Source organism: Antedon bifida, chromosome 8, assembly GCF_963402885.1.
Source record: "Antedon bifida chromosome 8, ecAntBifi1.1, whole genome shotgun sequence".
NCBI classification, from domain to species: domain Eukaryota; kingdom Metazoa; phylum Echinodermata; class Crinoidea; order Comatulida; family Antedonidae; genus Antedon; species Antedon bifida.
Window position 1 is genome coordinate 7,456,651 of NC_136233.1, and position 27,709 is coordinate 7,484,359.

At 33.5% G+C, this 27,709-nt stretch overlaps 1 protein-coding gene across 1 annotated transcript in view; it reads right to left on the reverse strand.

Annotated features, from left to right (window-relative positions):
* Positions 1 to 4,655: 4,655 nt before the first annotated feature.
* LOC144849528 (ATP-dependent RNA helicase DDX1-like) overlaps positions 4,656 to 27,709 on the reverse strand; it is a 41,253-nt gene continuing 18,199 nt past the window's right edge. Inside the window, exons 13-30 of the mRNA XM_078706463.1 lie at positions 27,138 to 27,199; positions 26,114 to 26,137; positions 25,783 to 25,835; positions 24,477 to 24,537; positions 23,912 to 23,983; positions 23,181 to 23,207; positions 22,685 to 22,825; positions 21,231 to 21,305; positions 20,273 to 20,332; positions 15,535 to 15,586; positions 14,103 to 14,249; positions 13,589 to 13,686; positions 10,849 to 10,921; positions 7,957 to 8,029; positions 7,333 to 7,375; positions 5,827 to 5,922; positions 5,359 to 5,479; positions 4,656 to 5,136 (exon numbers count right to left, since the gene is read on the reverse strand). Of these exons, the coding sequence (XP_078562589.1) occupies positions 5,015 to 5,136; positions 5,359 to 5,479; positions 5,827 to 5,922; positions 7,333 to 7,375; positions 7,957 to 8,029; positions 10,849 to 10,921; positions 13,589 to 13,686; positions 14,103 to 14,249; positions 15,535 to 15,586; positions 20,273 to 20,332; positions 21,231 to 21,305; positions 22,685 to 22,825; positions 23,181 to 23,207; positions 23,912 to 23,983; positions 24,477 to 24,537; positions 25,783 to 25,835; positions 26,114 to 26,137; positions 27,138 to 27,199 (1,400 nt within the window). The 3' untranslated portion in view covers positions 4,656 to 5,014. The remainder of the gene's footprint in view (positions 5,137 to 5,358; positions 5,480 to 5,826; positions 5,923 to 7,332; positions 7,376 to 7,956; positions 8,030 to 10,848; positions 10,922 to 13,588; positions 13,687 to 14,102; positions 14,250 to 15,534; positions 15,587 to 20,272; positions 20,333 to 21,230; positions 21,306 to 22,684; positions 22,826 to 23,180; positions 23,208 to 23,911; positions 23,984 to 24,476; positions 24,538 to 25,782; positions 25,836 to 26,113; positions 26,138 to 27,137; positions 27,200 to 27,709) is intronic.

Genomic DNA, 27,709 nt, shown 5'->3' on the forward strand with positions numbered 1-27,709 from the left:
AGGTTTGCAACTTTAGCAAGACGTATTCCATCGGTGTTTCCCAACTTTCTGTCAGCGCATTTTGGGTTCGCTCCATTTGAACCATTTCCGAATTGCACATTGCACTGTGACACGCGCGCTCATCATTTCCGATCTGTGTTGGTACGCGCGCGTTTTACTAGTGAATGTGGGTCAAATTGTACTATGGAAACGGCAATAATAAACATTCAATTGAACAGCTAAAACGAAGAAGATCGTTTTATACTGACCACATCTGCTATTATTAACTAGAAATCTAAGATAATTAATAAATGGATATGTCAAATGGTAAGATAATTTACTTATGTAGTATTTTATTATATAATACTGTAATTGCATTGATTATTAAATTGATTTAGGCCTATACTGTACAATTCATTTTCATTTCTTTTGTTATTAAGGTCCTGTGCATAAGTCTGGGACCCGTCGTAGACATAAACCGAACAACCGAGAGCGCTCTCTCGAATTACCGCCATCGTTTAGAAGACCTAAACAAGTTCCAGTAAATTCAACAAATGATTCTGATGCTGGAACAATCAGAAACTTGCTAGCAAGTGCCCGTTCTGAGATTCAACGGTTTACTGATCTGATGTCCGATTACGTCGACTTAGCCGATAGACGAGTTAAAAATTTACAAGAACCACCGGCTGGTGCTTTCCCCGGAGGAACGACAGATGAAAAAATACAATATTATGAAAACAGACGTCGGATGTGTGCACACGCATACGAAATGAGTTTAAAATCAAGAAAACGTGACGAAAATGCGAAGAATTTACAGATTTTCCCAGATGACGGTTTTAGAAAGAGATATTTTCTGAGAAAAGAAATGAGGATGGAAATGAAACGCGAAGCAGAGGAAGAATTTGCACAGCTATGCGAATACATAGTTGAAATCAGGCAACGTAAATTTAATCGTGCTAATAGTGTAGCCGATGTTCAAGAAGTTGGACATTCCCGCTCAAATGAGGAGTCACATCCGTTACTGACTAGACGACAGTTAGTTGAGAGCGAAGATAGGAATAGAGTAATGGATCACAGTGCTGCTGATGGAGCAACGAACCAACACCAAGGAGATGTAATGGCACGTCGTGACGAGACCACGACGCCAGCCATTGATGGTGATAACGCAACCGTAGGCAGTACTCAACAGGAAGGTACTACTGCCCAACCTCGCCGCCACCGTTGGCGAATTCGTGTGCCGTGGCTTCGACGAATCTGGCGATGGGCACGCAAGCATCGACGGCGAAACAGCAGAACTATCCCGGATGTTGCAGCAGACAACCAATAGTGTTTTTTTTTTGTAACTTTCATGATATTTGTATTTCAAAATGTGAATTAAACAAGATTTCATAGCAAAACGAGTTGTAAGTATTATTGTTCACATGACACACAAGAAGCTGGAAATAATTCCAAAATCAAAAGCTTAACATTTCTGTTTAAAAAAAACTCCTAATAGCTTGGTTACAAAAAAAATACACTTTTTCCTCAACGTAAACACCTATTTAGAACCCCGGCCCTCGCAATATCTTGTTTCTGAAAACAATACTATGCGGGGATCGAGGTTCTGCTGTATGAACATGGTATACCAATTATTTATTCGACCCAACTCCCCACCCTTAAACTCATAACATACAACAGTACAGATTAGTACAAACGACCTGAACAAATTACCTTTAACATTCTCATTACATCTACTAAAACGTCTACTAAGAGTGTTACCTCGAATGCAAAGAGCTCGATACTGGCGATTAATGTCATTAGAATCATCTAAATTATTACGTAAAATATGTCCTAGGTAGTCACTTCATTGACGTAAGATAATAGGCCCTATATCATTATTTAGCATAATATTTGATACCACTTCACCATGTTTCTTCTTTTTGCGTTATATATATCATGTTCTAGACCATACTGCTCACATATTTTAACCATATTTTTTAACCCATAAAAAGATGGAGCCATAATAGTCAGGTCATCAGCATAACTTAAATTATTTAGGACAATATTTGAGGTTCTACACCCGTAACCACATCTACTAAGTGCTACATTCAGATCATCAATGTAAACATTATACAGTAACGGAGACATGATTCCGCCCTGTCGCACTAGGCTCCGTTTCTTACATAGAACCATCGAGAGATGAACTTCCCCATTTAATACAAAACTGTTGCTGTGAGTACCAACACGATAACGATTTTACAATTGCGGTTGGCATCTTTAAAGAGTCCAGTGATTTACTCTGTCATATGCCGTAGAGGCATCAAGAAAGCAAGCATATACAGGGCTATTTTGCCGATTATAAAATTCAACAACTTGTTTTAAGACAAATATACATGTATCTGTGGAGTGACCCGATTTAAACGCAAACAGATGGTCAGATGACTTAAGGCTAACTCCGGACAATTGAATTAATACAGATTCTAGTACCTTACACTAGCTAAAGCTATTGGCCTATAATTGCTTTTAATCGTAATACCTCCTGATTTAGATTTTAAAATCTAGATTTTAAAATCGGGACAATTACAACTTTACATAACTCAGCAGACACATGACCATGACGAATCATTAAATTAAAACATAAGGACAGCGATTGCTAGCGTACTTTATTTAAGTGTTCAGAGCTCAACATATCATGTCCAGGTTCATCGTCAGGGCAAGTTCCTCTTCACTACCGTTTACTCTATCGATGTTATCTGCAAAACGGAACTGACATTCCCTCAGAAAATGGTGTACCCTCTGGTGTTTTGCAAGAGCTTCATAAATGATGCGTTCGAAGAAGATATTAAAGAATGTAGGCGAAAGTAGACAGCCTTGGGGTAAACTGATGTATGAAACCATTCGCCAACATTTCCCTGAACAAGTACTATGTTGCTGACCTTGGCATAACTGCTTGATGGTGTGTATCCACTTCTGTCTCTTGTTATATTTGTTCATTGTTGCCCATATATAGTGCCTCATGCCAAACTCTGTCGAAGGTTTTCTTTCATCTACAAAAGACTAAACCTTTTACTGCGATCAGCAAGTGTAATAGATAAACACGTTAACTTAGTTGAAAGTATGCCTCTGAAATCAAAGAAGCAGCTGTGTTACAACCGCTAATGTAGAAAACGCCAGCTAATGTCGAAACAACCGTTAATGTAGAAACAGTCAACAGCTTATGTAGTAACGAAAATTGCCTCCCAGCTTATGTAGTTACTATCGCCAGCTAATGTAGAAAATGTTATATATTTTACAAAAATGTCTAATTCATGTGCAAGCATCGATCTTTTCTCGTTAGAAACTGGCACCGTCAGTGTTTTATAACCAATTTCAATGATTTTACTAAGCTGATTAAACGTATCACGTATGTGATCTGATTGATATGTAATTTAGACTAAAACAATCATAAACATTTTAGCTCTACAATGGTACCAAGAACACATTAATAGCAAAGGATCTCCGTCAAGTGTTAAGAAGTGTTATAAATAAAATATATATTTTAATATTATATTTCAACTACACATCTTTCTCAAAACTTTTCCCTTTGAGAAAAATGGCAGCCATTTTGAAGTATATTTACTATCTTGAATTTTTAAAAGTTGAACAATTTTATTATCCCCAGTGATAGTTTCTTGCAAAATATATGTTTAATGACTGTGGTTGAACAAATATTTGTTAAAATCGGATGCTTTAATACTGATATTTGGGTAAAATTGAGAAAAACGGCCATTTTAGTTATATAAAAATTAGCAATTTTTCTTCATCTCCCTTATTTCTCCATTTTTTATATGTTCAGATGGGTCTTTTAGGAAGTACCTACAACAAAAATAAATTATGTTCTAATTTTGTCTAGGTCAAACCGTAGTTTGACCGAGTGCGTAACTTTGTGTGAAACACGCCATTTTCACTCAACAGAAAGTTGACCCACGATATGAATTACATTTTCACCAAGTTTCAATACAAAATGACTTTTGGTTTTTAATCTATGATCAATCATTGAAATTCATAAAATCGCAAGTAAGTCATGTTGCACAACTCTGACGTCATTTAAAAATAGGAGGTGCACAACTTCACACGTAAATGTTGATATTTTGACAAAATTACGAAATGTTATATTTACACGTTTAAAGTTTAAATGATCTCAATCTTTTTTTAAATGACTTGGAAAGCTGAAAAATCATAATTCCAGAGAAAAAACATGATTTTCATACTGTGTGTACACATAAAATAGTTCGGCCGCGTTGGAATGTTTGACATGCGCAAAATATAGAAAGTTGATTAGAAATTAATTTTGCGCATTTTCATTTTTAAATGCGCGTGCACATGTAACTTTTTGTAAAACATGTCATTTTTAATCCAAAAGTTTTCCCTTGGTAAGAATTAAACTTTTACAAAGTGTCAATACAAAATTAATTTTCGTTTTTTTCTATGATCAATCATTAGAATTCATTAAATCGCATGTAAGTCACGTTGCGAACCTCTGACGTCATTGAAAAATAGGGGGTTCACAACTTAATGTAAATGTCCATATGTTATGAAATTTTATGTTAAGGAGTTATCCTTAATATTTAAAAAAAGAAAGAAACAGGACAGTTACATGATGATGATCTCATACAATCACAAGGAGTTATCCGCAAAAGTGCGGATAACTTATGATACACAAAAACCAGTAATACATTCTGATAACCAGAGAATTCACTATTAAGTTTAATATGACAATAACAAACTCTGATAATATTTTTTTTTTCTTCTATTAAATGTAAATGGCTACTGTATGGAAACAAAAAATCTTCTGTCTTATACAAATCCATGACTAATTGCTTTATATGCTTAACAATGGCTTACAATTTGTGTTCTTTGGTCTGCAGTGGCACCACACAAATAGCAATGTACAATAAATTGACAAATGGCCACATAAAGTACATGGGACCCAATTGGAATTAATCAAACCAACTTATTAAATAAATACTTTCTGTTAATGAATATCCTTAAAACAGTCTTCTCTTAAACAATTAACTCATGCCAATGTATTTTTTAAAGAAGTGAATTTCAAGAAAGATGACTGTGCTTGCTTCTCTAATGATGCAAGTTCTTTGACTGAAGGAGCCAGGATGTTAACGTGACCTTTGTAGCTTCCACCTAAAAAAAGGAGGAAAATTAATAAAAATGAGATAGAGATAATCAAAATGTATTGTCAAAGGTCAAAACAGGTATTTCTGGTCATTTTTTGTTTAACTTTTCCATTAGAATGAATATAAATATGAATCTTCAGGTTGAAGCAGGCTTTAGAAATATTGATATTTATTTGATGACCATCAATCATGTGATCACATTTAAAATGATTTGTAATGTATACTGTACCTTTGTTTAGGTTTTTCTGTCCATATGTGACTTTTCCATCAAACTCATTAATTGGCATCTTCATGTCTTTGTCCACAGTGTCAATGGTTACACCAAGATGTTCTTCTATGTCACCTAGATACTATAAACACAATCAATATTCAATATTACTCTATTAATAAAAATTTTTTAAGATGTCCCAAATAATAATAATATTAATAATTATGCCAAAATGATTCTGGCTTTTAAATCAATATTGGTAAAACACTATTCAATACTGAACATATAATAAACTACAATTTTTGTACAGAGAATGGTCAGAATAAGGTTGAATAAAATGATTATGGAAAGTTTATAGTGTACAGTAGGAGATGGACAGACCAGAATTAAGAATTAGTATAGTAAGAGAACTTCCAAAGAGGATTTTATCTGTCAAAATGTGAAAATTAATTGAGGATAATTAGTAACATTACCAATAAATTAACATACCTGCATTTCATTGTACCATATGCAACAACCATTATCAGTTTTGAGTCGTGTGTTATTACAGTTCTTACCTCTACTTGGGCACGAGTGGTACCAAACCTGTTTTAATTGTATTAGACATTTTATTTTAAATGACATCTTCTAGTGACTAATATTATATTTTTGGCCATATTTTCATATCTTTGCATAATAGTTATTATGAAAATGAGGCTACTTTTTACTTTTTTACAAACATTTCAGTTATTAAAAGTTTCACAAAAGTACAAATCTATGTATCCTAAAAGTTTTAGCTTTCTTCTAGCATAGTTGTGTGACAATATATGTTTGAAATACTGAAGACCAAGTGCAATTGTACAAAGTAAAATGTGTTCAGAAATTCTCAGGAGCACAGCCAGCGATGAAATCAAAGGGAGGGGTGTCTACCAGTAAGTGAATATTTTGCGAGCGAAACGAGCAACCCTGGGCTGTGGGCTGCCAAGGCTAAGTCCCTTGGAAGCGTTGGCGTTCTATGGCGATATAGATCATTCCAATCAGTTATGTGCACACAAATATGACAATGTTAATTTATTAATAAACTTCAACAGAGAAATAAAAAAACAAAAGAATTTTCATTAAAGAACTTTTATATTCGTGCCACACATACAACACATTTATTATTCTTTCTTGCTTGTTGTTTGGGTAGAGAAAGGAAATCAAGCAGGAATTATTTGAGTTATCCCTTTTCACCAATACAAAAGATGCATGAAATGAACGTAGAGATGCAAAAGTTTGAAAAAAAGAAATTAGAATGATATCTTTTCTCTGTGTGTATGCGAGATGCTTCCTACACATGCGTATTATTATACACATTACACTATTATATTTATCACCTGTACATACAATTTTGTTCAAATGTATAGTATAGGGCGTAGCTTTTACATAATTACAAGTATAAATTAGTATTAGACATTCGCAAAAAGACATATTTATTAATTTCCATGCCAACGTGTACATTTACAGGGCACAATTCAGAAAGCCGCTCATAAGACTTTTTTGTTCTCTGTAATGGGCCGTACAAATGCGATTAGCAATGTGCACACACATTCAGAAAAACATCATGATCAGCTAATTTTACAATAGCCTCTGTTAAAGTAGACTGATTGAATGTTGTCTCTTCATTTTTGTTAAATTCTATTTTATAACAGATGAACACAAAGTTACTATGTACAGCAACAACATTGTGATGTGTGTTAATGTAGATTTTCGCCAACAGTTTTTTTCAATTTTTAAGTTGATAAAGTTTTGATTTGACGATTCATTTTTTCCTCCTAAAAAGTAGAAGGGGCAGGGGAAGGGGACCCTGGCTGTGCCCCTGATTATGTTTAAAACATTTACTTTACTATACTATAATACATTTCCTAACTTTCTCTATACACTCACATTTCAGCCAAACTACAAAAACAATTGCTAATTTGCATATTGAAGCCCATACTAAGGGGCTAAAAATGAATGCTTAAAAAATAAATATACCTTTTCAGGAACAGATGACACTAGAGAAATTGCTAAGCCCATTCTGAAAGTTAGAAACAATGTACAGGATGAATTATACACAATTCAATCGGCAAAAGAAATAGCAACAGCAATCAGCTTTAGTCATCCTGTATTATGAATTAACAAATACTATTTTGGCTCAAATTTAACATTTTATATGGCAAAACAAGAGCAATCAGAGATCCGATTTCCAAAACTAAAATGATTAAGCCCCGTTTTAAAATGTCTAAAGTTTAGGCTAAACAGGAAGTTTTCTAATGAAATATATTTATGTAGTTTTCAGTTGGTGACAACAACAAGGCACAATTTGGACATAATCCCACAGCCTAAAAGTGGTCCAGAATTGAGATCCTGGTCTGGAATGCCTCTACATTTAAATTTCTGACCATTATATTTATCTATGGTTTAAATGTGGTAAAAATCCTTTTTGTAGTTGTGATGTATGGCTATAATATTAGTAAAATAATAAAAAGGGGTACAAAATTGAGATCCTATAGTTTGGATTGCCTCCATATTTTAATGGAGTCTTCTGTGACCCCATATCCATCTGTGGTAAAAATGTGTTAAAGATCTGTCTTTCAGACAATATAATAAAAGCTATACCTGTTAGCACGTCCAACTCTACCAATGCGATGAACATAGCTTTGTTTTTCATCTGGCATAGTAACATTGATTACTAATACAAACAAAAATATAATGTATATAAATCCAAAGGCAAATTACTGAAATAACCACAATGCTGGATCTCAATAAAGATACAAATAATACTAGAATTTAATTTGTCATGAATTATAGGTGATCATTTTTGTAATTTTACTGCATGTATGTTAATATATGATCGCAAAATGATGTATGCTGTCCTATGACCTGATGCATTTATGCTTTTATATAACACCTAAATAAATTCCTGTCATTTGATTGGATGATTGTGGGTCACATGGCGTGCAATAGTACGCACTATTAAACGATCGTTTTTATCTCTATTTTTCGTGTAGGAAAAAAAAGCGTTTGGTCAATATTTTTTTATACTATTGCTTTTGAAATATAACAGCACCACCTATTTTGTACTTTCGTCACATATTGTTATTGTTATAGGATTTTGATTAATTAATGGGAACATCTCTACAAGACGTGAAATCATAAAACAAAAACATAATTAGCCTGGATGATTTCCAGCTGCCTGTCGATCAGCCTAGGCCTAGTACTAGGCCTGTTTTAGTATTAGGCCTAGGCATTTTAGCTTTGCTAGGCCTAGGATTGTTTGATCGTTTGTTGACATAATTAACACTAACAGTAGGTGCATTTATAAAATCCATATAAATAACAATACTATCTAATATAATAATTAAATACCAAATGTTACTGTTTTAATCATTGTGAATCAAACGTAGGCCTTGGCTAGGCCTACTTTTTATTTGATTCAAATGACAGGAATCTATTTAGATGTTATATAAAACAAATAATGAATGTTTTATATTCGTGTAATCATACAAATAATGGCATTTAGTGAATGATGAAAGGTTAAATATCAACTCGGCTGTCGCCTCGTTGATATATAACCTTTCATCATTCACCTCATGCCATTATTTATACCATTACACTCATAAACATTCATTATTTGTATAATAGTGCAGAGTTAGTGCCTATTAGTACTATGTTTCGTATAGAGTGTGGCATAGGTGAAATTACGAAACCCACATATGTTCTAATTTTTTGGTATGGTGACATTATCAAAATAAACAATGACAATTTCGGAAGATGATTTGAGAAAAATTGACCATGTAGAAGCGCAGTGCGGTTATATTTGTATAACTTTGACGAAAGAAGTACTTTTTAACTTCAACTAGCCATATGATAATGTCACAACATCCGATAGGCACAATTTTTATATGAATTCATATCTACATTTCAGCAGCTTTCTTAACTTATAAACCTGAAGAGCTGTAAGATATCCAAATATACAGTGTAGGTGAAATTACACGACCAACATTATTCAAATTGTTAGGCGTGATAACGTTGTCAAAATGAAAACAGTGGCAATTCAGAGAGAGATAACTGGAGATTCGTTCTGTAGAATATGTTTGCCAATTATGACAAAAGGGGAAAAATCCTACTTTCTAAATTCAGGTGGCCAAATGATGACATCATACCATCTTGATATCTAATATGTACATGAATTCATATCTACAACTTATTGGTTTCCATAATAAGTTTAAACATGGCCACGGCTGCAGTCGCGTGCTCAAGTTAGTGTTTACCGACCGACCGACATAGTGAGCTGTAGAGTCGCGTTGCACGCGACTAAAAATTGGGGGTCACCGTGCATTCTGAGGAGCTAAACCAGATTCAAAGTAGGTATGTTTTTACACAAATTTGCATTAAATCGGCGAGCGCACAATTATCTAAATTTTATGTGCACGTGTGTCGTTATTTGACATTTAGAGTTCATGGAAATGAAGCAATTTATCACATAAATAACAAATATCAACTGAATAAATGAACTTTTTATGTTACTTTTGCGTTGTATGTCACAAAATGCGCACATGGCCCGAAAAAATTGGAAAATTTTGAAATGATTTTGATGCCCAATTGCGTAACATTTTTTTTTACAAGTACATTTTTTTTGCATATATTTTGGCTTAAATTTCTAGTACCACACTTTTTAAATAGCAATTGAAATGAACCTCTCTCTTGTATGTTAACAACAGTGAAAACTCATGAGATAGATTTTGCTAAGCACAGCAATTTACAGCGACGGCTGTACAGTGAGCGTGTATGGTAAATCTTGCAATTGTTCTGGAATCATATGTCCCTAATATGGTTCTCGGTAAAGTTGTCCTTTAAATTTAGAGTCAATGGAATAATTTTAACGATCTGGGAGTATGTTCTTAATGTTAAGTCCGACATCACAGGCATAAAATAAATTCTACACCACCCAGCAATATACTGAAAATGAATTAAAGACAATTACTGCAGGACTATAGAAAGCGGGTGATGTTCGCACGTTACCAGCTAGACTAAGCTTCTAGCCTAAATCTAAGACCATCCATGAGAGGACATTTGATTTGAGCTACATAGTGTACTGTTTACCAGCTAGACTAAGCTTCTAAGCTAAATCTAAGACCATCCACGAGAGGACATTCGACTTGAGCTACATAGGTAGTGCATTGTTTTTCCCTTTTTATCATAATTAAGCATAAAACATAAATTTAAGACAAAAATGACCTGGTTTAATGTTTTAAAGTCATATTTATGGATTATTTTTACAACACGTCAAATCTTACTTAAAAATAAAAAATTCTAACTTTGTGCAATGATGTTGATGCTCCGATTAAGAAGTGATACACAAATATTTACATTCATCTCTTTTATATTAATTAATTTGCAATCTTTTATGATTAAAAAAAGATTTCAAGTTTATTATCATTTTATATTAGAAGCTTCTCTATTCTTTTCTAAAACATTACTCATATTGATTTGCTATGGCTATCTTACCGTACGGAACACCACTGATATCTATGCCTCTCGCTGCCACATCAGTGCATATAAGTAATCCTACTTCAAAATCCTATATAAAAAAACAATATATACTATTACATACTATAGCAAATTCAGAGGATTACAAGAAGTCACATTGAGAATTTTTATGTGAATTATTATTTTTTCAATTAGTAAATCAACAAACACTGCATATTGTATATATTCTTGCGCATTTAAAAACCTGAAATGTCATGGTTTGCATTTTTGAAAAGGGAAACTTAGAGGTGCATTGAATTTTTACTTGACATGCTAAAAAAAAAATTTGTGAAATTTCAGTGGACATCATTCATTCATTCGATTCCGTCATGTACGGCTCGTTGTCAAGTAGGTTGGTCTTCAGTTAGTTATCATATTACATGTGGAGGTTGTTAATTCTGTCAAACAACAAATTAGTTCTTTTCATACTCCAAGTGATGTGTAGCATTCTTTGCCAACACAACATACCTCAAATGCATTGACCTGTTGTTTCACATACATAGCATGAAATTGGGAAGATTAGTTATTGCGCCAAGCATACAATCTCCTATTCACTGCCTCCTTTATTATTGATGAGTGACCTAATAAGTTGAACTACTGTACCTTTTCAACATGTCAGTGGACATAGAGGTCCATATTCCTAAATACATTCTCTAACAGCCATAAACACAAAGCTACAATTTTGTTGGACGGTGAATCAGTGCTATTTTGAGCATCATATTCCCCAAATTGGGGCCGGATTGATCAAATTTGCTTAGCAAAAAAATCGTCTTAAAATTCTTAAGTCAGATTTATTAATAATACTAAGCAAAATATTTGCTTATTTATTTTAAATCGACCACCCAGCCTCAAGATGAAAAATTTCATGTTATCTCATTTCTGAAACAGAAAATGTCTTTTTTGACAACGCGAATGTTGAATGTTCCGCGGTATCATGGACACTAATAATGATATCAATCTTCAGTAAGATGGCCTAGAAATTAGACGAGCAAACGAATATTTCGGGATTTGTGTGACCCATTTGATTATCCTATTGACTTTTATAAAACTGTATCGGTTGCTAAGGGTCGCTGTCATTGATACAAATGAATAAATGTTGACTTGATTTGAGTTTAGAGAGAATTTTGTGTTCTTTCTCTATTTCAAGTAATAAAAGCATGAAGCCAGAATGCGCCCACTCTTGTTGGGAGTGAAAATGTGGACATAAAATGTTATAGCGCCGCCATTTTTTGTCTAAGACATAATTTGCTGGCCTCAATTTTGCACATGCGCCAAGTGAAGGAATTTGTATACTGATGTCAGTGAAGTCCCTGTTAAGAAGTTGACGGAGTTGCAAAATGAATTAATCAAGAGTTTATGGATTACACTCCATCATAAGAGGTTACCACATCTGATATTTACCTCCGCCTGGTAGTGCTAATTGGGACATGTCATGTCACATAATTAAGAGTATGAACTACATCTGTAAAACACATCAAAATACAACTTTAGTATAAACTATAAGGGAACTTCAACTGAATAAAGGACTATGGGTTAAGCAACCATAATGTTATTACGTGGAATCAAAATTTATGTCAATTAAAGGAACGTGGTATTAATACAGAAAAAAAGAAAAGACGAGTAAACAAATTAGCTAAAGAACGCTTTGCTGTCAAACTCCATAGATATTGGCACAAAATGATTGTGCCAATATGTTTAAATTATATTGGTTATCCGCAACAAAGTTGTAGATAACCCTTGTGATTGTCAAAGATCATCATCTTCTTCTTCTTTTTTTTTCTTTCTGTAATTTTGTGTCTCGCGTATCTCTGAAACTTGCCAACATAAAATTTCGTAACTTTCCCAACAAATCGTCATTCAAGTAAAGTTGTGCAGCTAACATTTTTCAAAGACGTTTACAATTGCGCAACGTGAATACAAGTTCAAATCTAGTTCTGATTATGTCCTTATGCTGATAAACATTTATTTTCATCTAATTACATATCGGAAAGACAGTGACAAACTGCATATAAGAAAGCAATTAGAGAGCAGCATTTAGTACAGATGGTATGTATGTCAGACCTCTAACCAATCAGATTTACTCCTGCATACCAAATGTTTGCCCAAACCGGCGACACTTCAGTTTCTAACGAAAGCGTTAGTTAAGCAAATCAGAACACTTTGCTGTTACTACGATAATTATAATATGACACTGATTGCGACACAAAAGCATAACTCCATGGATCTGAACATAACGGCAATTTTTACTGTTAGCCTATTCCCAAATGTAAACTATAAAAAATGACCTCAACTGCTGCTTGAGAGCATTATCAGTGATTATAGGCTAGCAGGTTCATGAACTTGATGTAGTTTTTGGTGAAACATCAAGACATTCTCAACCATATTTTTCTTTTTTGGAAACACTAATTTTACTAGTGTTAAATTACAATGTTATGTTACTACTGTCAATATTATTTAAGAATTTGTATTCTGTCTGGAAGCTACTGTTTATTTGAAATGTTATATTGTATAAACTCTAAAATAAAAATTAGTTTAGATGTAGTTACTTAACAGTTAGAGGGAAAATGGCAACATCAACACTGTGGTCATGTTTCAAGAGTTGTGAAAACAATATAGATTATCTGATAAAAAAATCCTAGAAAGTGAGAAACCTTTTGCCATTTTTCTCCTAACTGTTAATTATTTAGAAAACTGAAAAAAAAAAACACCCTTAATTTACCTTAAATCTTTTCAAATTTTCTCTCCTTTCTTGCAGGTTACGGTCTCCATGAAGACAAACACAAGAGAATTTGCTATTCACATCTCTAGGTCTTGGGCCTAAATAATAAAATGTATAAACTAGACTGCCAATTTATTGATAAATTATTTCTTAATTTCTATTTAATTATAAGGCAAATAAAGATATTTTCAATTCAATATAAAGGGATTATAGGCTACACTGTATCTCGTTGTTACCAATACATGATTTCTCTTCCAACATTTCTTGGAGTTCTCTTTTAATGTTAATTGCAGGACTGCCATTAAAGTAAAATGTAAAGCTAAGACTTGTATTGACTGTGAGTAGAATTCCACACGGCCTTATCCTCCCACTATTTTCAACCAGGTACTCAAGAGTGGACTGGGAGTTGTCAGAAATTGAACCCAGGTTTTTATGTACAATATTATCAAGTATCCTAACCACTCGGTGACTGCACTCCACGGCATTAAAATAGGGTCACAAAATAAAAACTTACCTCCGCCATGCACAGTTAAAAATCTTTCCACATTATCACAGTCTACCTTAGTTCTGCAGAATACGATACCTTGGTCTATGTTATGTTCTTTAATAGCATGTAAAAGATAATCTGGCTTCAAGATTTTTACTGCTTCTGACATTGTTTCTAAGAATATTGTATAACAATTAGAAATACAGTACGAGTATATATATATTTTTTTAATTAGTTAATAACTTTTTAACAATGTTTTTATTAACCCAATAAAAATAATCAGGCTAGATAACAGCTGGGCTAGCCATTAGAAAAAAAACAGCTAGGCTGAAGTCATAAAAAAAGTTGACTAAGTTATGAAATATTATGTTTTAGAGAAATGCTGTGGACAAAAATGAAAGAATGAGGAATAGTGAAAGAAACCAGACCTCTGCAGGGATCAAGGTTCCTGTGTGCGTGAAGTTTTAATTAATATGTGTTTGAGTTCATATCAGTCTGAATATGTTATCTGTATCAAGATAATTGGTATTTAATTACCAATTGTAAAGCCTGTTGTCGACGCTATCATCGTTAATCGTTAAAAGTTCAACGACGATCATTTGAAAACGATCAAGTTGAAATGATAGTGATAGCGAGTACCTTTTCTTGTAAATTGTTAACATTTCAATGTTTACGTAGAAAATCACCGATTATTGTTAACGATAGCGCCGAATAACATCGACAGGAAAACAGGCTTAAGTTTCAAATGAACACTTTATTCAACTAGGCCTTTGCGCACGTTTGTTACTAAGCACCCATAACCAGGGACACCAGCAAAGTTGAAGCATTGTGTAACCAATGATCTATTGTTTATACTGTGCGGTTTGTGTGTTGACACTAGTATCTTATCTATTGGATAGCAACTTATTCATGAGAGGAGACTTTACAATCTCTTACCTCATATGTTTTGACGACTAAAGTAATTAACCTTGATAAATGATATGTCAAATAACGAAAAAAAAAACTGTATGAAACTATAACTAATCTAACAATGAAGCTAAATCAACAAGAAAATAAAATAAAATCAAAATAAAATAAACACAGATATTTTTTTTGATGTGAATTCCCTATTGTTTTTGTAGAGCCACACTGTTTGATCGGACATTTACTTCAAGAGAACTCTCAAGGATATTTCACTTCATTTCGTAGAACAATGGATTTATTGCTGTTCAAATAACTAGAAAACAGGAGGACAAGAGATAGCTTGGACATTAACTTGTTCCTCAGCAATAAAGAACTTATCAACTGCTTTATAGCAGATAGGTTATGTAATATTGGGTGTTAAAATTCACCATTAATAAATCCCCACTTTTTAAAAAAAAAGTACAACCCCTTCCAGGCGTTTAATAGACAATATACGGTATCAGTAATTTCTGTGAAATTAAGGAGCATCTCAATTGAATTAAGTATTCATACATACCTTTGCTTTGGCTATGCCACTGGACATTATCTCTACTATGAACACCATCTGTCTAAATATAAATTAATATTGAATTTATGTAACAATAACAATAATAATTTAAAATTTACATAGTGCATTGTATCCTGAAATTTGCTAAATAATTGTTTGACTTTTAAAATTAATTTTAAATGAATCAAAAGTTGAAGAAATTTGAAAAAAAAGTTTGTTTCAAAGAGAGGATACAAAACAAGAAAATGTGAGTGCACCGTAATTAGTCAAACATTGAATAGATAGCAATGATTTGTCAAATGAGCAAAGGCACAAGTTGGGTGATATAAGATGGACAGAACGATAAATCTTTAAATGTTAAAACAAATATAATAATACATTGTTTAATGGGGTTTAATGATTCTATGGATATTTCGAAGATAGTATTTAGACGATTTGCATTTCAAACTTATATGATGGTAAAACAAGAGTGTTGCCGATTTAAATTTGATTGTATTGCTTCAATGACCAATGAAAAGAATGAATCAAGGAAAAGAAATCAATTCTGTTTTTTGGGGGGATTTATCTATTTTTATTTATTTTTATTTCAACTTTATTTATAGAGGGTAACCCTTCCAGCTGAACCCGCAGGCCAGCTGATATTCAGGGGCCCTCTTAAAAATGACAAAATATATAAAACTATACTTAACTAATACGAATCTACTATATACATTTAAATTTTAAAACTATTATATAAAAAAATAATTATCCAAAAAAAAAAAAAAAATTCAATTAGACAATTACGATAAAATGTGTTTTTTAAAATTAAATTTAAACGAGTTAATATTGGTACATTCTTTCAAAACAGAAGGTAATACATTATATAAAATACTAGCAGAATAAATAAAAGAGCGCCGGAAACATTCCAATTTAACTTTGGGTACCAGTAAGTCTCCCCTGGAAGCAGCCCTAGTCCTCATAGAGTGTATCGGAACAGTGGAAAATCGTTGGGCGATGTATCGAGGGGCAATATTGTTCATAGCTTTAAAAGCTAGGCAGCCTACCTGGTACTGCACCCTCTGTGACACATTCATGATGTGTAGAGATGTTAGAAGAATGTGAGTGCTGGTGCGAGGCGGAGCTTGAAGAACTACACGCATAGCGCGATTTTGAAGTTTTTGAATCTTATTAATGTTTGTTTTACTTCCGGTGCCCCAGAGAAGAGCACCGTAGTCAATGTGTGGTAAAATTAATGTGTTGTAAAATAAATGTGCTGTACGTTTGTCAAGATATTTTCTAATTCGTGCAAGTGTGTGGATTTTAAAAGAAAGTGTAGAGCTCAACTTACTGACATGGGTATGCCAGTTAAGTTGATTGTCAATGTGCACACCTAAGTGTTTGTGGTTAGTTACTACTTTGATCGGTTGTGCAGCAATCGATACGTCTATTGTTTTGTGTTTAAGCCGCTGAGGGACGCCAATTAACATCGCCTCAGTTTTGTCAGTGTGTAATGATAATCGGTTAGAGGTGAGCCATGTGTTAATTAGTGAGAGGTCAGAGTTGATGTTTCTGTTAATTATATGTATGTTTAGAGTGCGAATAATAGAGGGTGGAATCATCAGCATAAAGATCAAGAGTGCCATGTTCTGGAACAGTGGCAAGATCATTGATGTAAATTGTGAATAACAAGGGTCCAAGAATGGACCCCTGAGGTATACCGTGTGTTATGGTGAGAAAATTAGAATAAGTGTTTTTGAATTTAACTGTTTGAGTGCGGTTAGTTAGATATGATGTGAACCACTCGATGCCAGATGAGGATACACCACACCGAGTCAATTTTCTAAGCATGATCTTGTGGTTGACCGTGTCAAAAGCTTTTCTTAAATCTATGAAAACTGACCCGGTGAGGCGACCTCCATTCATAGCATCGAGCCAGTTGTCACATGTGTTAGTAAGTGCTGTAGTGGTAGAGAAGTGTTTCCTAAAGCCTGATTGGTTATCTGAGAGAATGTTCTGTGCTGTAAGATAGTCATAGAGTTGGATATGAGCAGCGCGTTCAATGATTTTAGAAAGGATCGGTAAAACGGATATAGGTCGATAATTGTTGAGTTCGTCCTTGGCCCCACTTTTATATATGGGAACAACTTTGGCGATTTTTAGGTCATTTGGAAAAATACCAGATGAAAGTGAAAGATTACAGATAAATGTCACAGAAGGCGCAATAACAGGGGCTGCCAACTTGAGCAATTTGATAGGGTAACAATTTACTCCAAGCGACGTTCCACAGTCCAATCGACTAAGCTGCTCCAGGACAGACTCACAAGATACCCTCTGAAAATCAAATTGAGAATCAAATAAAGGTAAGTAAGAACATGGATCAACATTATTAGCTGCAAGTGCATTGTCAAGATGAGTAGCTATATTTACAAAATAATCATTATATGCATTACTAATTTCATTTTCATTACAAGAAGCATGACCATTGATCCTAACAGAAGATGGCAACCAGTTAGACTTTGATGAGATCAAATGTTTCATTCCTTTCCACATCTTGCTGGTGTCATTCGCAGATTCAATTAAAAAGTTCCTATAATAATTAACTTTTGACTTTCTACACATTTTATTAATCTGATTTCTTAATTTTTTAATTTGTAACCATAGTTCAGCTTGACCGTTTGGTTTTGCCTTTGACTTTAATCTATCACGTTCGTGCATCAGAATCAATATGTCATCACGACCTTTTAACCACAAGGGCAAACTTTTTTTAAAACGTTTCGTTTTTTCTGGAGCATGGACATTAATTACTCCACCAAGGAAATTGTGAAGAACTTTTAAACAGACGTTCACGTCATCAAGTTGAGGAATTATGTTCCAAGGTAGTTTTTTCAGGTCATTAATGAAGTTATCCTCATTGAAATTTCGGAAGTCTCTGAAGGTCCGCTGATCATGTACATTCTTGGGGGGTTTGGTACGTATTGATGTAAAAATAAAGTCATGATCACTTATGTCTGACGACAACGTTGCATTGTTGTCGTGTAATTCCTTGTTGGTTGTGAGTATAACATCAATTAACGTTTGAGAGTCTCTGGTCGTACGCGTTGCATTCGGGATAATCTGTGTCAGATTGAATAAGTCCATGATATACATGAGACTGTTTCTATTCGTGTGTGGTTTCAGCATGTCCACATTAAGATCGCCTAGCATGATAAAATCCTTGGAATCACAATAGTCTTCCAGGAAACTCTCAAGATGAGTAAAAATATATCGCAGGCGAGTTTGGGGGTCTGTAGACAACTGATGCCCGTATTACGACTGAAGCCACATGAATTTCTACAAGAAGGGATTCGATACTAGCATGTTTAGGATCCACGATTAACTGGGTAAAAGACATTGAGCTGGCAATAAACATTGCCACCCCTCCTCCATGTCTATTCCTATCACGGCGAAGGAGAGTATACCCAGGTAGTGATACTTCATTATCGTGAATTATATCCGAGAGTTTAGTCTCCGAAATTGCCAAAATATGTAGTTGAGTACGATGCAATAACAGTCGGAGTTGATCGATTTTGTCCGTTAAACTGTTTATATTGACGTGCGCAATTCGTAATCCTTTGCATTGATTTATAAAATCAAACGTTGGGGATCTCCGGCTGCCACCTGCATTCAAATCAAGCTGGGTATTCCCTCGAAGTACTTGAGCTTGATTGTTGTTGTTGCAAACAATGGTATTCGTTCCGGGTTGATGATTACTATTTCCGTAATGTCTGCCATTTTGTGGACCAGGGTTTAATTCAATATCTCCACACATACATAATTCTGACATGTTAAATGTACTTTGAGAGTTATGATAGTATCGGATGGGCGCATTGAAAAATTTGCGTTTGAAAGTCCCGCTATACGTATTTATACGCTTCAGATCGTGAAGAGCATTATATGTATCCGGCCTTGCTGTCGCCTGCGACAACTCGACGTAGGAGAGCGATAATGAAATTGATATAGGCTTACCGATAAAATCACTGTCGTATGTCCAATTTAGTCCATTAAAACGGTCATCTATAACAAATTAAATGACATCTACGATTCAAGTTTAACATGCTCGTATAGCGTTATTTAAAGTCGGAATAGACTCAAATTTAGTGAATGCACTAATGACTAAGGATGGTGAGTAGAATGCGATTTGTACAAAAAATCGTAATTTTGACGTTTTTTAAGTATCGCGCACGCAAAAATGTGTTTTTGCGCAGTAATTTTTTTAATCACGCAAATGGCCTAATTCATGCTGTAAATTGATCAAAACATAATTTTGAGCTTTTTAAATTTTTAATGCGCGATTTCACGCGCATGACCCTACATGCGTATGTTTTTACCCTTCACCTGAAATTTACGTATAGTGGATTTTATTGATATTTTATGACGAGTTATGGAAATACGATTGATAATGTGATTTCACAAAATGGCGTATAAATGACATCACGGTTGATTGATCATGCTGAAAAGCTTAGGATTAAGTTAAAGTATTTGACAGACATTGTGAACAATTTGTGATCATTGACATTTAACTTTTTTAGATAATTGTTACACAAATGTGTACAGAGAGAAATAAATAATAGGAATAATGATTTTTTTTTTTTTCGTGTTACATGTTCTCACACTGACCATTAAATGGAGTCTTAAAAACTAAATATTATAGTAATAGTAGTAGTAGTAGTTAAAATTATTAATTAATTAAATACACCAAAGAAAAATTCTCAAAAATGAAATATAGTACCTGACATTTGTTTGTATGTCGTTGCCAAGAAGGATCTTGTATAGGATCAACTTTAACAACCTGTGAGTACAATAAATGAAAATTAATTTTGTAATGTGATATATGGTATTAACATGATTATCATTTGGCCCAACAACTGTGTGCTTCAAACTGTGAGGTCACATACAACAATTAACTTACGCCTCTGGCTATAAAAAATTAGAAAACCATCTGGATGAAAAATGCACCAACTTTACTGGTTATTTCAATAGTTGTTTCAATTACACGCTGCCTCTGGGTATAATTAATCAAGCAAAGTTCTGTCAAATTGTGACCTTACAAAAGCTTTCTGATTGGTCATTTGATTTTGATAAACACCTGGGTCAAAGGCCAATTTCATCGCTTTTTTGCCGGATGGACGTAACCCATGCTTTTGTTTTGTTACAACTTGTTGGACGTAATTAGCAGTCTTTTCAAAAACAATATAATCATCATCATCCTGTTGCCATAATTCGAATCCAGTAGGCCTAGTAGGTTGGAATGTATAAAGCCGTCAGCAAATAACATCAACGTCAACAGGATTTTCAATCATTATTTAGTTTATTAAAAAGTAAATTTAAAATAGTCGGTGTATATATAGAGCGAATAAATAGATGTTGATTGAAAAATAATAATTAAACGATTCCCACGCAAAACAACATGCAAACATATCAATTGATATGGGTCGATGTACAGAGGGCACATAAAGACCCAAGAATTCCGATCTTAAATGGTTTCACCCCAGCTTACCGGTACTATGTTTACTCGTCCGAACGGCGTGCAGGTTTTACCCCCAAGGAAAACCAAATAAACATGTATTTCAATCGCCGTCCGAACACGATCACTGAAAGGAGTATTCAGTAAATTTAAATTACCAGGGTAAACATATATGCAAATATTCTAGTATATATTTTTAATATGGTTGCTAAAAAAAACTTACCACATGATGGACAGTCTCTGGAACACTGTCTTTTCCTTTCAAATCAACCCATGTGGGAAAATGCATTATTTTTTCCTGAAATGAGAAACCATGAAATATGTAACAACTAAAATTGGCAATTTTTTCAGTAATAAAGACCCCATTCCTTTTGATCTTAAATCCAATGTCGTCAAATAAATTTAATTGTGGGGGCTGTGAAGCCTCTTACATCGGGGAAACTTCCCGACATCTAAAGACAAGGATTCAAGAACATATGGGTAAGGATAAAAATTCACATATATACTAACACATTAACAATAGGATTTGCCTAGATCAATGCAGCAAAGAAAATTTCAAAATTATCGACACAGCCACCAATAGTTACAAATTAAAAATAAAAGAACTTTCAATGCAAAATGCTTTTTGGTTTTAAATTTATTTTTAAAAATTCAACTCAACAATTGGTTTATCGAAAGTGAATTTAAAAAAAACCATTATTTTGAAAACAGAAGAAATTTGTTGAGAATCATAGAATTTAATGAAATTTTGCGCAAGTTACGTAGAGCAAATCTTACATCATAACAAAAGTCACAGGCATAACTTCATGTAAATATGCTGACTAAGTTAAAGTCTCATTCCCTACGTTTTTTAGATCTAATTTAAGGTCACAAACTACATTTAATGTAAAAATAAATACTATATGGTCCTTTAAAAAATGTGAAAAATAAGGTGATTCTAATCATTTTAGTGGCCCGCTATAAATCCCAACATGCATTGCACGCGGATTAATATTTTTGTTTTTCTTCTGTAATTCACCCACTTTATGATCGATCGTGAGGCCAAAACAAATAGAAGACTCCTAACTTTTCAGAAAATACTGGGTTTCCCCTAATTTGTATCAACAGAGTCTGGCAAAAACAGAAAGATAATTAATGCAGCAACGCGAGGCTAGGCCTATAGCTAGCATACGATGTTCGTACGTAACCGATGTTTACCAGCTAGGCCTACAAAACTAAGCCTAGCTAGGCTAGGCATAAAGACGGCCAACGAGAGGACCTTCACCGCGAGCTTCTTAGGTAGTGCATTGTTTTCTTTTTATCATAATTTACCATAAAATGTACATTTAAGACAAGGAATGAAATGGTTTAATGTTTTTAAAGTAATATATATGCATTATTTTTACAAAACGTAAATTGTAGGGAATGGGTCTTTAAGACATTTTATGTTTACAAGTTTCAGACAAAACACTAAAAAAAATCTGAAAAACGTTGGTAGTTGAAGCAAAAGAGACTGGGCAACACAAGTTGTTGCAGATAAAGAAAAAAAAAAGAAAGAAATAAAGATTTATGCAATAACAATGGGTGATCTTTAAAGATAATAATAATTAACATTCTATTTTATGAAAGTGCTGCGAAAATCCAATGTGACCCTTGAAGACCCTGTACTTTCAATACATGTTCAATGGCAATACTTACAGCTAGCTTCTTTACTTCAAATGAATGCAGTGTAGCAGAACATACAATCAGTTGTAGTCTCTTTCCATCTATTGATATTTTGGGAATCTTCTGCCAGATTCTGTTAATTAGATCCCCATAACCTGCAGATAGTAACCCATCCTAAAAATATTTTTCAGAATTTTAGGTTAGCAAAATGTTGTAAGACACTGATTTTACATAATTTTGTAAGTAATTTTGTTTTAATAATTTTGATACTATAACTAGGCTTATGTTGTATAAAAATGTATGCAATAAAGTGATGCATTTAAAATAAAAAACTCCAATCATGTTTAAGAAAATTGTATAAAGAACAATATATAAAATTAGGTCATCATTTCAGTACTGCTAAAAGGAGGGTATATATTCTAATACTGCAAGGCTAATTGGAATATGTATTATGTTATGGGCAGTATATATAAAATCAGAAATAATAATCTAACACCAACAATGTTTAAATAAATCTTTTGTAACTTACAGCTTCATCGAGAATAAAGAACCGGACCTATATGCAAAAAAAAAAACAACAAAAAACTGTGAAACTGTATTTAACACATTATTATTGATTTATATCTTGTAAGTCAAGTCACATTTATTATATATTGTTTTATTTTACATTTTAAGTATGATTGTTAAGGTGCACCAAAACAAATTTCTAATCTATATTCTATTAATTTAAGAATAAAAAGCTATACAAGTGGTTTTTAAATATTTTACATGCTACATAGTTATCATGAAAAAAAAATGTCAATTTACAAATATTTTTTCCTATTATTTTTCATTTAAATTGCAATGTCTATATAGTTCATCTAAAATAGATATATAAATTTAAACTAAATATTTGTATTTTTGTATGGTTCTTTTTATTATTAATCGGTTTATAAATTGTCGAACAAGACCTTGTAGAGAAACTCTCCTTCTCTGCCACCTAGTCTGCTATCTATCGACATGGTAAGGGTTGACATCTATACATAGAGAGTGAATCAGCCTGAGCATGCACCATGTTTTCCAATCACTCTTGTTCATAATATATTTACAGGAATTAATTTTATATGTTTGCTAATCTATGGATGATATATTGCTACAGGAATGTTCAATTTAGACCTCTGACTTCAAATATATGACAAAATACCACAAGCTGATGAAGATAGGCATAAACCTAAACAGGGCCTAAGCCTATTATTGCTAAAAAATGGTAAACTTATTTACCTGATCTAATGCCATTTTTCCTGTGCTTATAAAGTCATCCAATCTACCTGGCGTTCCAACAACAATGTCAACCTTAGGATGAAATTATATTAATTCAACTAAAAAGTTTCTCAATTGTAAAGTAATAATAGATGTTCTGAGCAATGGCTTTTCAATAAATTACTTAATAGTCAAAATCCCAAAACATGGGTCAAACTTTATAGACTAAACAGGGCTGTATTTGTGAAGAGCGACAAACCACCACTTTCAATCTTGCAATCTTTAAAATGTATTTCTTCCCAATGAAGCAAATATTGCTGTAAGAACACACATAAACCAACACCAGTAGTTGTGGAAAAAAATGCTGTGTCACATTGACAAAGATCAAAACATCATTGAACACCTGTATGTCAAATTTAGACCCTTTGTTATTGTAGTCAAATTTGAACCAACTTTTGATATAGGGGTATTTTATTATGTCATGTATACCTTTTGCTTTCTTACAAAACATGCATTTATAAACACAAAATTGTGTTATTAGCTCATATATTTTTGTCAAGCTGCATAATAGTACTGTAGAACTCACTCCTGATTGTAATGCACGCATCTGCTCCTTAGCTGGTTGACCCCCAATTACAAGCAATTCCCTGAAAGACAAATACAAAATAGTAGTACATTAGAAGAAGAAGATATCCAATATGGCTAGGAAACAATGCAGTTGGCCTAAAACTCTAAAATCTATCCAAACCTCTAAAAAAATCTACCCAGCCCTCTATCAATCGATTGATCAGGGTGAATGTGAGGTACAGTAGAGGTGTCCATGACTGGAAGACCAATCTTGATGCAACTGGAAGTGAGTATACCCAAAGCAATCTAACAGCTCGCCTATGCCAATAGGAACTCGTAACAGGCATACGTCTGGCTGAAACAAATACATTACTGCTATGTACATATTCTTTGCAGCACGCGGTGTCTGTTAAACCCAGCAGCCACAGATAAACCCTTTGATCTCTGGAGTTCAGCATCCTGTTGTTAGCTTGCCTTGGTATTACTTCATAGTTATCTCCACCGGGTTTAAATAGACATGTAGTCCTCCACCAAGGAGGTTATGTAGTCAATCGTGTGTGTGTTTGTTAGCAGGATTACTCAAAAAGTTGCCAGATGTTTAACAAATAGAAATCATTCCATTCGATTTTGGAGGCAATATAAAAAACTTATTATTATTTTCAGACCTGCTAGTGTTAAATGATAGGAGACAATTTTCGAAAGCCGGTGATCTAGTTATTGAGCAGTCAACGTAACGTTAGGTTCATAGTAAAAAACAAATTAAAACATCAAATATTATTGATAATAATATTACAATTTTTTTTAAAATAAGGATGAAAAAAAAAAGATCATCAGTAGGAATTAAACCAGAGACCTCAACTGTGTAAGGCTGGATATAACCATTACAATTTACACCAAACTCTCATTCACATGGCTGTAATGAAAAAAAAGTTGTTTATGTTGCGCAAATAGAAGCAAGCTGGGCCTAATGTGTATGATATTGTTGTAGTGTACAAAGGTTGTATACATCCTATACTGGAATATGATGATGTTGAAGTGTGTATGCTGCCCATTGCTTGGTGGGCAGTACTTGAACTATGGCGGTGCACTTGCTACTCTTGCCTGGGGTAGCCGAGATCATTACCCTGGTTCTTGCGCTGCCTTCCATGCGGTGGTGACTTACACGTTAATGAAGCACTTGGGGCGCGTTACTTTTGGAAACCATGCTATTTTTTTTCTTTTGTGATGTTTTATGTATGACTTTTATATTATTATATGAATGGAACAAATAAAATGGAAGAGTGAATTTCTTTTCTAAATATTTAAAATATTAATAAATACAGTACCTTGGACATGGGTCTCCAACATACTTCTTGAATAGTGTAAATTGGTTCAAAGTCTAAACAAACAAAATCAGTAAAATGTTTTTTAGGAAACCATCAAGGTTACTAGAGTTTTTTGTTTATTCAATGGGGTGAAGTCCTCGATATTCTTGCTTTTTTGACAAAGTTTCATATGCGGCCATTATTTATTTATCCATTGGTAATAAAAAGACAGTCAATGTGTTTTGAATAAATTTCTTTTCTTTTATATATAAAATAAATTAAAATTTTACAGATTGTTACAAAATGAACACATAAATTAAATATTCAAAAATATTGAAAAGTATTTACATACCTGCTCGGCCAATTCCCTAGACGGCTAGATAAAAAGAAAAATTATGTGAGTAGAGTTGAATTTACTGACCACATTATTTATTGCAAATTTTGCCTGCTGAAAAATGATACTGTACGTAAAATTTCCAGTCAACTATAGTGTAAGAGGCCAAGAAGAGAAACTGTTATGTTGCCATAAAATTGTGCCATAACATTTAAGCTATGCTAAAAAAAATTCTAATTTTTCATTCAATGACCTGTTTTTATTATATAGCACCAATATTTATATTTTAAGTTATCTTTTTATTTTTACTAAATCTTGGTTAATAATAAGAATTTAATAATAATGCTTCTCCACCAAGGGTCATGTCAGTGCTGCCAATTCTAGCGCCCTCTTTTCTGCCTAAGGCAGTGGCTGTGGAAACCAGTATACCATGGTAACCCCTACTTTCTTCGAAAGATGTACAGTAATAGGTTCCTTAAAGTGCACATAAACATTTTGTGTACACTGGAACTACAGTTTATTATCCTTATCTGTAAAACATGTTGTAGTACCAGAACAATGGAGCAAGTGAGCCTCGAACACTTCCCATAATGCTGTGGAGAACAGTTCCACTGTCGTTTGGCCATATTCATAGTCAAATGGATAACTCTTGGGATTGTCAAGGATCATTGTAAAGTTTTTTGGGCACTAGCTGCAGTACATAAAAATATTTTCAAGTAATACCAAGGTTTTGTTCAGTTCAATATGTTTAATCAATATTGGCAATAAGAACCCTAACAAAAAACAAAAAAACCTTTAATATTGTAGCTTTTATTTTACCTAACAGTAAAAATACAGAGAATTATTTTCAGTTTTGTGTGGGAAGTCAGATATGTTTATTCCAAAATTGGTAGTAAAATGCACAGCAAAAAAAACTAAATACAAAAATCTTCCTAATAAAAATTGCAACTAGAGATAAATATTTTACTTAATATTACTATCGCTGTTAAGAAGTGGTTTCTACCTACAATGAAAATGCAAAATTTGTTAACAATCAAAATACCTCGATTATAACAGCCTGTGGAGCATTGGGGGCCGGTTTACTAGACGCAGGAGGTCCTCTACCTGTGCCAACATAACAAAAATACAGTGTTAGAGTAAGAAAAGTAGAGAAAAAAAATTTGTAATTTACAATACACAAACAAGCGGCTTTAGACTGCAACACCCCAGTTCACTGGGGTAACCCCTACTCGTCTCGAATGATGAACTGGGTTTTTTAAAGTGCAAAGTATGTATTCTAATGTATGAAAAAGTTGATTATGTCATCATTAATTGCATATGAAAAAAAAAACATTTTCCTGGACCGAAATAACAAACAATAACCTTCTTCTTTAAAATGTTCATATATTCAAGTTAAAAGTATATACTTTGATAGTGCATCATTTTTTAAAAATTATGAGTCATTGTAGTATGTAATAATCTATCCGCACCGTGGTTAAGTAAATATACGGAGGAATCTTTGTGTATGGCTCGGTGGTCTGTGCTCGCATCTATAGCATTCAAGGTACCAAGATCGAGTCTCACCTTGGGAAACGAAATGAAATGAGATTTTTTTTTATATCCGTATTGTTTGTT